The following is a 14,252-nucleotide window of genomic DNA, read 5'->3' on the forward strand; positions in this document are numbered from 1 at the left end:
CCGGTTTTGAGATCCTAGCAAATTCCGGCATTGCATCCCAATTTTTTCGACAAAGAAACACCTTTTTGCCTTTACTTTGTTCATGGCAATGCAGTAAAAAGTTGTTGTAGAGAATCATCATGAGTGCACACACAGGCTAACACGCAAACTCAGGTCAAGTCAGGTCAGATTAGTTCGTGTCACATGTTATGGAGCGCAGAAAGGTAATTTTTCATCACTAAATAAAAAATATGGCATTTATTTCTGTAAGGCGCACACCACATATGTAAATTGTTCAGCGGCCTCCAACATGGTTCTTATATTGCCAGATTCAGGACAGTCTGTCCTACACATACATGTAAGTCATGTCCAGCTGGCAGCTTGCTGTGGTGGGATGCATTTCAAAATGTAAGAATTCGCTTTATGCCAAAGGCTATTGTGACGTCCTTCCGCTGAAATGTCAGCCACCGCGATTGCTTCCGGTAGCATAGGCGTATACTTGTTTTGGTAGGTAGCTGCTACACTAACGTTAGTTGACAAGACATGAAAAAGTCAACGTTTAAATACCAGAAAGTGTCTGGTACAACTGCCGAACACTGCTATGTACCACAGTGCCAGGCATCTGCAAAGTACAATACTGTATCGGAACTCCCCCTATTACCGTCGGTCCCGTATTTTCGCCGTCTTGCGTGTATGTGTCACTTAATATCCATTTCTATACAAACCAAGACGACGGACTCCTAAAGAAACGCAACCGACCACACCATAGGTGTATCTAAATTAGCTATGTACCAAAAATGACATTTTACCGTGACTTGAAGAGCTGTAAACAGTGTTGTAAGGCTGCGTGTACACAACCGCTTGGAGCTCCAGTGGAATTTTAATTTCATGACGAGAATTCTCGGTCTAACCATTCATGTGCCGTTGAAACGGCGTAAATAGGTGACCCATCAGGCCAGCACTAAAACTCCGAGCGTGGTAAACAAAATCAGATATTTCAGGCAGTAAATGCTCCCATTAAGAACCAAACCAGATTTTGTTCAAATCTACACAACTATGGCTACTGAAAAATGTAAGGTTCATTTAGCAAATGTTATTTTGAAGTGTTAAAAAACATCGTTGTTTTAGAATTTCTGAACAAAAGTGGTGATAATTGGGGGTGTTGCTTAGTTTTTTTTACTTTTCCTGCCGATGAGGAGCTGAGGCGTAAGTGGATTGTCGCTATCCGCAGGGACAAATTCAGTGTAACGCCTCACACCCGGGTGTGTAGCCGGCACATCAAAACTGAAGACATCCGTGAACCAGCAGCAGACAGGTCGACGGCTGTTGAAAAGGGGCTCTGTTTCTGTGTTATTTAAGTGGAACAACTTCTCCCTTCCACCTACAAGACCAGGAGTTTGGGAGAGAAGGGAAAGACCGCCGCCAGAGGATGACCGGGAGGATACACCGGATCACGTAGCATTAGACGTCCTCATGCAACACGACTACGCGTCGAAACCTGAAGCTGCAGTCGTTTATTTGGTGTTGGAGGAAATACGTCTCTCCGGGAGGAAATACGCCTGTTACGCCAACAGATCGAGGGCCTTACACTGAGGCAGCGGTTCGGCATTCACCGTTTTGCGGCCTTGGACAAGGATATCAGGTTCTTTACAAGGTAAGTCTACTATAGATATGTAGGCTGTGTGTGTGTGTGTGTGATGGGGGAGATTGTAAAGTACAATGATGATGTTGTGCTGTAGTGTAGTCTAGTTAGCTGTAGTAGGTATACTGTGATGTAGTAGTTAGCTGTAGTAGGTATACTGTCATGTAGTAGTTAGCTGTAGTGGGTATACTCTGATGAACCCCAAATAATACATATCCTTGCCTATTTTAAGTGGGTATACTGAGGTGGTGATGCTTTTTAAGTGGGTATACTTATCACGTAGACTACACCACTGATGTTGTGACGATTTTAAGCAATGAGTCAGGAGCACACTGTATGTAGGGGATTGCAGTATGTGTATTCTGTCAGAAAAACTCTTGTGGTGTAATAGTAAAACCGCCACCCAGGTACATTTAATTAAAGTTATTTGTGTACATTTTGTGTAGTTAAAATTATGCAGTTATTTATTATCTGTATCTGTATTCCATTTCTTTAGGTTTGCATCATATGATCTACTGATGCGTTTCTGGGGCTTGATTGCAAACTCTCTACCATCCATGGTCAATGTTCGACAAGCACAGAGAGGAGCTCTCACAGAGTCAAATGCTACCCATTCCCTGCAGCCCATTGACAAGTTTTTCTTATTTTTGAATTAACTTGCCCTTGGGTCCAAGCAACGGGACCTTGCTGACCGTTACAGTATCCATCAGTCCACGGTCAGCAGAATTATAACAACCTGGAGCAACTTCCTGTTTACAGTACTCGGCTCAGTGAGGATCTGGATACCCGAAGACGAGATCCGGAGAAATCTGCCTGCAGACCTTAAGGACTACCCTGACACCACAGTCATCCTTGACTGCACTGAGCTGAGGTGTCAATGCCCATCTTCCCCTCTCCTCCAGAGTGAGGTATTTTCCTCCTACAAGTCCCACTGCACTCTGAAGGGGCTCATTGGGATCGCGCCACATGGGCCAGTGACATTCGTCTCCGCGCTGTTTGCTGGGTCTATTAGCGACAAACAGATTACCCCTGAGTCTGGTGTCCTCAGTCTGCTCAAACCTGAGATGGCGGTCATGGTAGACAGGGGCTTCCTCGTCAATGACATTGTGCCTTGCAAGGTCTACAGGCCAGCCTTCCTCTCTGACAGGTCTCAGATGTCTGCCTTTGAGGTTAGGGGGACCCAGGCCATAGCCCGTTTAAGGGTGCATAATTAACGCTCCATTTGCCGGGTCAAGGAGTACAAGTTATTTGATTCAGTGATTCCCCTACGGGTTTTTGGGAGCATTAACCAACTCTACACAGTGGCTTGTCTGCTTACCAACTACGAAAATGGGCCACTGGTAAAGGCTTGGGCAAAGAAGCCTGAGGTCTTTCTAACATGTAAAAATCTTAATTTTGTTCAAGAATCCTTTTTTAAACCCCTTTCAATTCCTTAATCTTATCAGTTTATAGAGTTGAGTGTATATTTGTTTAAATATTGTTATATTTGTTTGTATATTGTGATATCATGAGAGGCTACACGGCTCTCAGCGGGACAGTTCAGCAGTGCAAGGACACAATGTTAGAAAACAATGAAGGTTTTTAATAAAGTTTTGGGGAATTAACAAAAAGGTATGTCAAGTTCAAAAGGGTAACTAAGGATAAGGTTGATCTTTCAACAGTCAAAACTTAAACAATGTCTCTTCAAACGTGAAACCATAGTCCCGATTCCCTCAGGTAAATATCTTCTTGAAAACCAGTCTTCAGCCTTTTTTTATTCAGCACCGCAGCCCGTGGCCAATCCAGCTGTAAGTATTCCAGTCTTCAGGTAAGTATTCCAGTCTTCAGGTAAGTATTCCAGTCTTCAAGTACTTCACGTGGAAAGTGCCACTTCGACGGTCTGTACCTCCTCTGAGAGCACAACTTGGAGCTTGTCTCCCAAACCCCACTCTGACACCAACTGTGTCTCTGAGCCCTAAAAAGCCCTTCAGCTCGTCAGGCCCTGATCGGTCTCAGGTGTGTTGGGATATCGTGCGTTGAGGGGCGGAGTTTCCAACTCCACCAGCAGGACGCAGCCTCTCGTGACATCACAATATACTTTAGGCCTTTTGCTACAGTCGTGGAAAATGTCCACTTCCGAATCCAATTTGCCAATTAACAATTACCACTTGACTATTTAGTAATTGAGCACTCTGGAACAAGGCGTCCGAAGGAGACAATGTAGACAGAAGACTTTCTGAAGACTGTTGATCTTTATTCTCCATATTGCAATGATAGTACAGCCTAACCAAAGTCCAGACCAACCATCAAAGCAATAGGGAGGAGATGTCATCAGCTGGGGCCCCCGACGAAATCTGCATACGGAGGGCTATACACTATATTTTATACCCCTTGGCCCTCGAGAAGTGTCACCCTCTCACGTCATCCCCAAAAACACCTTTCACCAATCAGCATTAAGCAGGGTCGCTTACATTGGTGGAAACCATCTTCCCATCATGCATAAAACTATATGCAAACCTGTCTAATGCATAGGAAACATATGTAAAATAGAGGTTTTCTGGTTCTTTCCAGTTTGGGGAAATAGGGCCTTCTTATCTGATTCTCTTCCTAGCTGGACAGGCCCTAAATCATAAGACACAGCGGCCTCCTACTCCCTGTCCTGTCCGGTGCTCACCAGCTGGATAACACCCCGTCTCTTGACCATGTAAGGAGGAGATGCTCTCATCCTGGTACCCCCAGTACTTTTCCACTCACCCCACTCCTCTGATAGTTGGTCTGGCCTACACAAGATACAATGACCTCACCCTGCTCACAGAACATACAGTGACATAAAAACTTATGACACTCATGACTACATTCTTCTAAAACATGAAAACCCATGCAATATTATAAACCCTTATGAAACCCATGATTACATCCCTTTAAATCATGAAAATCTTTGGTCAATCTGCTTTTCTTTGGTCTCATTTTTAATTACTGTCTCTTACCTTTTAAAACTTAAGCCATACAAAACACTGAAATGCTTAGATCCAAGTAATTTATTACTCATTGACCCTAAACATTACATCACAAACAAAAACACAATGCAGCAACATTTCACTGATGACTGATTCCTACACAGTAGCTTCAAAAACATTTACACTGCAATCAATTCATTGGTTTGCCAAAAAGGCATTGAGGTAGAAATAAAAAAAGAAATAGTCAACTTTTTCTTTAATGGTTTGTATGACTTCCCTGTCGCAGGGAATTCCCTGGATAAACATGTCATCTGCTGTGTAAACGACAAAGTCACACCAGTCACACCCAGAAACCAATATTTGTCCCCTGACCTGCCAGTAATAAGGATGGGATTGTCTCAGTGTTTGTGTCCCATCCTTTATCATAATGTAAGGGCAGTCCACATAGCTAGCTACGTTTGGTTATTTAATTTCTAATAGGCCAAACACTGGCTGCCCCACAGGATCATACACTATCCCATCAGGTGTTGACCCCATCCATGGTGCCTCAGGGTGGATCAGGAACCCACATGGGTAGTGGTTGACCTCCCTTACCTTGCAGTCCTCCTCTACTGCTATAGGCTCCAAGGCATATAATAATGTGCCTTTTGTCTTTGTATTATGTAAAATCAATCAAGTATTAATACATGAAATTGTGGCAGATCTGGGTAGCCTCTACTGAAAAAACAACAACAATATATAGCATGTGTGTATGGCACTTACAATGACCAGGATAAATGCTTCTAACTAAAGGTACTGAAAATGCCCTTAAAACAGTCTAGGGTTCTACGTCAAACACAAAGCAGCACACCACCCTCTTATGACTCTGACGAAAACGATGACAGAGTCAACATGAGGGAGTGATTTAATCTCTAATCTGTGGATAGCTCCCATATGTAATACTCGTGCCGCTCTGTGTAAACAACTGGCTTTGTCTTTCTCTAGCTGTGTGATAAGCTGAATACCAGTCAAAGACTGTGTGTTTGCTTATGGTGTGTTCTGTTTTCCCTTGTTACCATAATGGTGTTGGCGTCAGAATGCCACCAGACCTGTGCATGGTGTACAGGACCTGAGCCCAACCTCTGCACACAGTGTGGCAAGGGCCTGGCCCTCGACCCCAACACTTTTATGTGCGGATATGAATATGTATATGTGTGTGAGTGTATGTGTGTGTGTGTGTGTGTGTGTGTGTGTGTGTGTGTGTGTGTGTGTGTGTATCTGTGTGTATGTGTGTGTGAGTATGTATGTGTGTGTGTATCTGTGTGTGAGTGTGTGTATGTCTCTGTATGTGTGTATGTATGAGTATGTGTATGTCTGTGTGTTTGTAGGTGTAGAAGTATGTGTGCATCTAGATACAACATTCTATCCCACCGGTCACTATTGTGACTGTTAACATGTTTACTCATTCTGCAAACACACCAAAGACATTTGAATAATTATAAATGTATATATCATAACTAGACACCTTAAAGACCATGTGTACAAAAAATATTTGTCCTATGTTTATGTTAACATACTTTAAAAACCTTTTATTTCGGAGCTGTGAGGCCGTCATCCTCCTCTCAAGGTGCAACCAGGAAGTAAACAGCTCTGGTCATGTGACAATTTACTCAAAACATTTGACACTGCACACATTTCATTGAAACACTCTATTGTTTCAATATTTACTGAAAGAGTATTGAGATATTCCCCAGTTACAGTTTTAGAGGCTTATAAGTAAAAAAACAAATTCGGTCACAATTGTGACCGATGGGGTGAAATGGGTTAAACCATAAATTGGAATATTAGACATGATGTTCTATTCCACTTTCTCTCAATAGGTTGTCCTATGACTTATGATTTACAATTCTACAAGAAAAGTAACTTAATGAAGTGTTGGTGATTTAAGTGCTTCACTGAGCTGAAATTTAAATTTAAAACATCTCAAGATGAATTAACACAATGCAATTTACTTTTTTATTTTAGTATTTTTAAATTTTCAATAAGAACATCACTATGGTTAATGCAGTAATGAAATGGTAGGCCTATTATTATAGGCTATTGCAATGACTTGCCATGCTCGATCTAAATGTGTCCATTCAATTCACTTTTGTTGCCAAAGCCAGTGTTACAGATAACACAGTAGAATAACAAAAGAAAGAAAATAGACATACAGCAATGCACGTATAACATGTGAACATAGAGTAAGTAATAGCATTTGAGTGTGTGTGTGTGTGTTTGTGTGTTCGTGCGTGTGTAGGTCTGTGTACATATATATACATGTACACACATACAGTACATATACATACATACACACACATCTGTGCACAGGAACATGTACAGAGACAGGTTTTTCTTTTTTTTTCTCTTTATTACAAACATAAATAGCAAGAGTAATAATAGGATGGTGTGTGTGTGTGCATGTCTTTGTGTGTGTGTGATGTGTATGTACATGTTTCAGGTTGAGTCCCTCAGATCCTCACATTTCAAAATAAATTGTGCTGCTAGGGCAGCAGAGGGTCCTTCGCCAAGGAGTATGGTCATTTTTTCATTATTGTCCCAGTCTTGAAAATGTGGGATATCTCTTTGGAGTTTGGGTAAGAAAGCCCGTCTAATGTTTTCATATTTTTCACAGTGTAGAAAGAAGTGCTCCTCTGTCTCAACCATCTCTGCCTGGCAGTGACCACATATTCTTTGTTCTCTCGGAAGCCAGGTTTTCCTGTGTCTGCCTGTTTCTACTGCTAGATTGTGGTCACTGAGCCTGTACTTGGTCAGGATTTGCCTCTGCTTTGTATATACTCTGCCAATTCATATTCTCTTTTTAGGGTCAGATAGCAATTAATTCTACTTTGGGTGGTAATTTGGTTTGTCCAATGTTCTAAATATTCTTCTTTTGCTTGATTCATTATTTCATTGACTCTAATTGATGTTTGGGAAACAGACCTGGACTGAGCTTGATGTGTATTTGTTGTTGTTATTGAGTTAGTTAGCTTCAGTACCAGCTGGCTCAGAGGACTCTTTTCAGGGTTCATCTCCTGGGTTTTTAGTGCCTCAAAATGGAGGGAGTTCTCGGGACTGCTGTTCAGGTGCATCTAGAATTTCAAGATTCTTTTCTGTATTGGTAAAGCCAATGGGAAACGGCCTAATTCTGCCTTACATGCATTATTGGGTGTTTTAGATTGAACTTTAAGTATTGAACGGCAGAATTCTGCATGTAGGGCTTCGGTTGGATGCTTGTCCCACTTCGTGTAGTTGTGCATACTGAGTGGACCCCAAACCTCACTTCCATATAGCGCAATAGGCTAGATTATACTGTCAAATATTTTGCACCAGATTGTAGTTGGGATGTTTATTTTGTGAAATTTTCTTTTTATGGCGTAAAGTGCCCTACGGGGTTTTGCTTTTAGTGCATTCACTGCCATGCTGAAACTCCCTGATGCAGTAATGATTAGACCAAGGTAGGTATACTGCATTGTGTGTTCTAGAGCGGTGCTGCCTAGGGTGAACGACTATTTTCCTGACACCTGGGTTTTTTTTGAAAAATCATAATTTTGGTCTTTATTGGGTTTACTGCCAAGGCCCAGGACTGACAGTACTGCTCTAGCTCTCTCTCTCTCTCTCTCTCTCTCTGCAACACATGCATTTTCAAATTTACACACAGGCACTGGGCCACGGCCAATCAGAGGGGAGGTCCCGCCCTTCACTATCTGTGATTTGTTTAAACCACGATATTGGCCAAATATGTGTCTGTTATTGAACTAAAGGTAGAGTTTCAATGCGGACACTTTTTCCTCTCTCGAATAGCTGGTCGCACTGGTGCGACCTCCGATTTTTTTTAGTCGCACTTTTGAAAAATTAGGTCGCATATGCGACCAAATTGGTCGCACTCTGGAGCCCTGTCCAGAACTGTTCATTACAACGAGATGAAACCTTTAATGTGTGACAGAGCAGAAGTCGGGCTTTCCAACGAGACTACGCACTTGTCTGTTGTAAATATGTAAATATGATAACTTGTCTGTTATCATATTTACCGGGGTTCACTCTTTATTACGACATCCCGTTATTACGACAACCCTCTATTACGACATACCGTTATTACGACATGCCTCTATTTAGACATGCCCCTACTCCGACTTTTTTTAGTACCGCTATTCCGACATTACCAATCCTCATTTTCAATTTATCTCTGTTACTGTATCCTATCAAATTCCAACATCCTAGATGCATGGATGAGTCATGTCATCTGCACTTGCAGCTACATCAACAATCTACCCGCCATCCACTCCAAACAATGTTTTTCGGCACACATTTCAGTCAAAACCTTAGGTGATTTTGAACTGGCCATGTGAATAAATGTTACACATTATATGTAAAACACAGGTAGCTCTCCTCATTTTATTCTCTAAGCTCTCAGGGGAAAACAGTCGGAAACTCCATGCATCAAACAAACTCTGTGCGTGCAGGCCACCTATAGGCTATTAATTCATTAATGGCCGTCAATCAATGGCCAATTGCGCAAAGACGGGTGGAATTCTTGCTCCAGTAGCCTAAACCACTTCAGTGAACGTTCAAATAACCCCCAGAGTTCAGTGTCCATCAGGGTGTGCGATATATTCAAATTGCTTATATTGCATTTTAGAGGACAATGATAAAGCAATGTGCAACGCATTTTGGCTTGCCAGCAGGTTGGATAAACTCAATTTACTATAATGTAGGCTAGGAATATATCTTTTATATGTCATGCGTGCAGTTGTTGAATTACACATAACATGTCTGCATATTTATTTAGTCTTCTTTCTCTCGACTCTAGGCTAGCACATGCATTATCATGGCCCTATAATTGTGCAAAGACAGGCGGGATATCCGACGCTCCTTTTACAGTAAACCACTTCACAACGTACGTTCAAATAACCCGCAGAGTTCAGTGTCCATCAGTCCCAACATTTAGAAACATAATCGAAAAGTCCAAGCGTGAATTGGGTGTTTTTTGATTTTGAGAGAGACTGGAGAAGGGCCGTGTCTCACAGCAACTGCGATAACCTTGTTTCTTTAAGGCTATCCTAACCTCCAAATATCCACATCTAATGAGGGTCGGTGACTATCCAATACCCAATACTATTTGCAATACCCTCGATATGCATATTAAAGTTTAGTTTATGGCCGTTCGTGTGAGTAGGCTACAATAACTTAATTTTGTAAATTTTACCAAAACGAGGGTCACATTTCATTTGTTGTCTTATCTTTTTTTATTCAAAACAATTCGTAGGTATCTATACTCAAGTCTAATTACCACCAGACACAAATAATCATCACCTAGGTTAAATCTTCTCTCTCTCTCCAAAATCTCTTCCTCTGAGATGCACGCGCTATAGGCTATAATTTAGACTACCCGACATTTTAAATATGACTCTCTAATCAACTTGTTTTCGCTCTTAAACACGAAAAATATGTATTGAACATTGATGTTCAACGGAGCTGGTGTGTGTGAGGCGCACTCTTAAAGACGCGACTAACCTTTCGGTTTCATTCGGTTAAAGTTCTTGTGCGTAGGCTATTATAGAATCCAATCCTGTCGATGCCCCTGCTATTTATCAATGTAGCCTTTTATTGTTTTTTTGCCATGAATCGTCTGAGCTGTGATGAAATCGTGTGTTGTTTAACGTTGGGACGATTACTGTAGGCTTATAGGCTAGCCTACTGCCCATATTGGAATAAAACAAAATAAAGGCCCACCCTAGGCCTACTTCGCAAAAGTCCACTCCGTTGAAAAATCCTGGCTATGGCACTGTTAATGACCTCGTGTCAGAATGACAGGACATTTGAAAAAAGGTCAAGTGCCGCTACTCCGACAATGAAAAAAAAAATGTTGCAGTAGTGGGACGCCTGAAAGTTAATGTTAATGCCGCCACTTTGACAATTAGACGCCAATGTCTAAGTAGCGGCATGTCGGAATAGCAGCATGTAACCCATATTTACAGTCTATACTTCTCTGCGTTGACCTGCACACCCATTACTCTTGTTCAAATTACTTGTGAACCTGTGATCGCATAGATATGGCAAGTATATCAGATGAAAGAGGAGACACAGGGCTATCCATTGGTACCAAGTATATTGATCCTTCTGGGTTATAAAAACAGACGAGGTGACTGCAAAATAATAAAGTCATGTACAAAAACCAACGTTGCACACCCATTACTCTCGTTTGAATTACTCGCGAACCTGTGATTGGATAGATTGCATGTCAGATGAAAGAGGAGACACAGAGCTATCATTTGATACCAAGTACATCCTTCTGGGTTATCAAACAGACGATGTGACAGCCAAATAATAACTTCATATAGCTCGACTTACCCCACTTTTTTGCGTGCAAAGCATTTTCATAATCCAACTCTATCATGTGTTTCTCTGCAAAGCATGTTCATAATCCGGTTTTGAGATCCTAGCAAATTCCGGCATGGCATCCCATTCAAGGCTCACATTGCATTTGTTCGACAAAGAAACACCTTTTTGCCTTTGTTACTTTGTTCATGGCAATGCAGTAAAAAGTTGTTGTAGAGCAGGGGTATTCAATTAATCTTCAGCGAGGTCCAGTTACGGAAAATTTCCTCAAGCAAAGGTCCGGAGCATCATAAGGTTTAACGTGCGTGTTTAGGCTATGTATATGTATGTATGTATAATATTAGGAATGGATGGATGGAGCCTAGTTGTAGATAGATAGATAGATAGATAGATAGATAGATACTTTATTGATCCCCAAGAGAAAATTCAAGAAATAGAAGATTGTAGGCCTAGGCCTAATGTTTAATGTGAAATAAAATAAGTAGCCTAAAAGGCAACATTCGAAATGAGGAGAAATAAGGCAAGATAAGAGTAGCCTAATTGGGGAGAAAAACCTTGAAGTGGGAGAAATAGCCTTGGCTATTTTTAAGATCTTAACGTGAACTTAAAATAAAATTTGAGCTGAGACAAGTATGGATATTCCACAGCTGGTTCCTTGAACCCATTAATCAGCAAGTTTAATTTTTTCAAGTTTCAAGTTTTTTTTATGTTGACCCGAAATCCTGGAAACCCAGGAATATCACGTTGTTGGGCAGTGAATGCATGTAGGCTTAACTAGATTGTGGTGGATCAATCATATTGCCTTCTTAAATCGTAAAATATTCTGTGGTCTCAGTTCACTGTTGAATGGGCCTAGCCTACCCTATGCTTGCTCAAAATATATGCTTTGTCTAGCTTAGAGGTGCTTCAAATTGGCGCTTAAAATCGCCTGTCTCAGAATATATAGAAGAGGTCCAGGGCAATTCCGCGCAAAACGGTCACATCCATATTTAGTTGGCGTTACGGACGTGACAGTTTTGCGTGGTGTTGCCCCCGTATCATTATATAAAGCTCTGTTTTCGCTGTCTAGCTTTCTCCTCTTTGAGCAATCAATGATTTGAAAATAACTTAGGCTACTTATCGTTAACTTAGATATCCATCTGATTGTTTCTCGTCCCGTCTCCTCTCCTCGCTCGTTTCAGGCCAGTCTCTTCTCCATAGTAGGCTACTTTACTTACTCCTGAAGTAGCCTAAATGCTGTTATCCCATAGACATAATATATGTGTTATCCTAACCAACGAAACATTTAGCGCAGCTTTGAAATCTTACGTGAAAATCTAAATTAGGCTATTATGGTCTGGGTCCGGATAGGATCACGTCACGGTCCGGACTCGGGTCAAGTCAGGTCAGATTAGTTCGTGTCACAGATATGGAGCGCAGAAAGGTAATTTTTCATCACTAAATAAAATATATGTTTACCCCCCTCCAACATGGTTCTTATATTGCCAGATTCAGGACAGTCTGTCCTACACATAAATGTAAGTCATGTCCAGCTGGCAGCTTGCTCTGGTGAGATGCATTTCAAAATGTAAGAATTCGCTTTATGCCAAAGGCTATTGTGACGTCCTTCCGCTGAAATGTCAGCCACCGCGATTGCTTCCCGTAGCATAGGCGTCTACTTGTTTTGGTAGGTAGCTGCTACGCTAACGTTAGTTGACAAGACATGAAAAAGTCAACGTTTAAATACCAGAAAGTGTCTGGTACAACTGCCGAACACTGCTGTGTACCACAGTGCCAGGCATCTGCAAAGTACAATACTGTATCGGAACTCCCCCTATTACCGTCGGTCCCGTATTTTAGCTGTCTTGCGTGTATGTGTCACTTAATATCCATTTCTATACAAACCAAGACGACGGACTCCTAAAGAAACGCAACCACCCACACCATAGGTGTATCTAAATTAGCTATGTACCAAAAATGACATTTTACCGGATCACGTAGCATTCGACATCCTCATGCAACACGACTACGCGTCGAAACCTGAAGCTGCAGTCGTTGATTTGGTGTTGGAGGAAATACGTCTCTCCGGGAGGAAATTCGCCTGTTACGCCAACAGATCGAGGGCCTTAAACGTTCCACATACTCGACGCACCCGACCGGTAGCGCGACAATGTGACGTCACAGAAGCGCCGTAACCATTTATACTCGCGCGTCGTGGTCACGACACTAGTTGCAATATTCTCCTGAACAGAGGTGTCGCTGTTGTGAAAAGATTAACGCTAACTACCTTACACAGCAGAATAAGGGTTGTGGCTAGATGGGATACAACTAAGAACGGAAGTCACGTAACAGATAGTGAAAATCTCCATAGAAATAAACAGTATCAGGACAGGAAGTAACCTAACCCTAACCCTAACCCTTAGCTGTATCCCTTCTAGCCACCACCCAGAAGAAGCTGCATTAAGAAACACTAGTAGCAGAGAATGTAAACGGGCTCTGCTATTAGCTAGCCTCTGTGATGGTACTTCAGACTTTGGTTGCTACTATTCACAACCACCACCATCATTATCATCTAGTTTCCAAGGTGTGCGCACAGGTAGATAGATAGATGGATATATAGATAGATACTTTAGTCATCCCGAGGGAAATTTTAATAATTTAAACAGTTTAGTTAGCTGGCTAGCTAGCTAGCAGCTGGCTGAGTTTGTGTAATTTCTTGAAGATTAATAGATATCCTTTGTTTGAAAATAAATCGTTTCTATTCTTTCCTCTTAATTCCATGTGTTGCAACTCTCACTGGTAACTTTGCTAACTTATCCAGCAAACTATTAAAAATTCACCACTGTATCAAAACACTGCAACTCTCGCTTGCCCTCGAACTAGTCCATCTTCCTGTTTCCGCTTTGTCGCGCTCGTCTGAAAAAAAAATGAGTGGTGCCAGAGCCCGTCTACGGAGAGCCTGGCCACTCCGTATTAAGTCCCATTGTACCGAATTTTGGTTGCAGTTCCACCAGATTTCCACTGGGGGCGATCGCCATGAGTGCAGAATGAATGGGAGTCAATGGAGCTAGACGGCTAAATTTGTCTCTTTCACCTGATTGTCGTTGACAAATCTCAGATTTGATTGTAGTTTATATAACTTCAACATGGGTTATAGGTCAAAAGTTGAATGAACGAGTACTTATGTCCTTTTGATTTCTTACAGTTTGGGTCGTTGTTGCCCATAACACGCTAGCATTGTGCTAATGAGTGACGTCATTGACACGTTTGAAAGGCTTTTTAGAAAAATTAAGTGACTTTTAAAAATATAATACTCCACCAAGTGTATTTTCTTTGCCTCCCCTTTCGAATACAATATT

The 14,252-nt window shown here is 41.6% G+C and overlaps 1 protein-coding gene across 1 annotated transcript in view; it reads left to right on the forward strand.

Moving 5' to 3' along the window:
* Positions 1-7,041, forward strand: part of LOC143109939 (uncharacterized) — a 95,636-nt gene extending 88,595 nt beyond the window's left edge. The window contains exons 11-12 of the mRNA XM_076272743.1: positions 5,633-5,752; positions 7,037-7,041. Of these exons, the coding sequence (XP_076128858.1) occupies positions 5,633-5,752; positions 7,037-7,041 (125 nt within the window). The remainder of the gene's footprint in view (positions 1-5,632; positions 5,753-7,036) is intronic.
* Positions 7,042-14,252: the final 7,211 nt, after the last annotated feature.

Source organism: Alosa pseudoharengus, unplaced genomic scaffold (assembly GCF_046254945.1).
Source record: "Alosa pseudoharengus isolate Yale_2024_CS ecotype anadromous, Long Island Sound unplaced genomic scaffold, YU_APseudo_1.1 YU_APseudo_1.1_scf_10, whole genome shotgun sequence".
Classification (NCBI taxonomy): Eukaryota; Metazoa; Chordata; class Actinopteri; order Clupeiformes; family Clupeidae; genus Alosa; species Alosa pseudoharengus.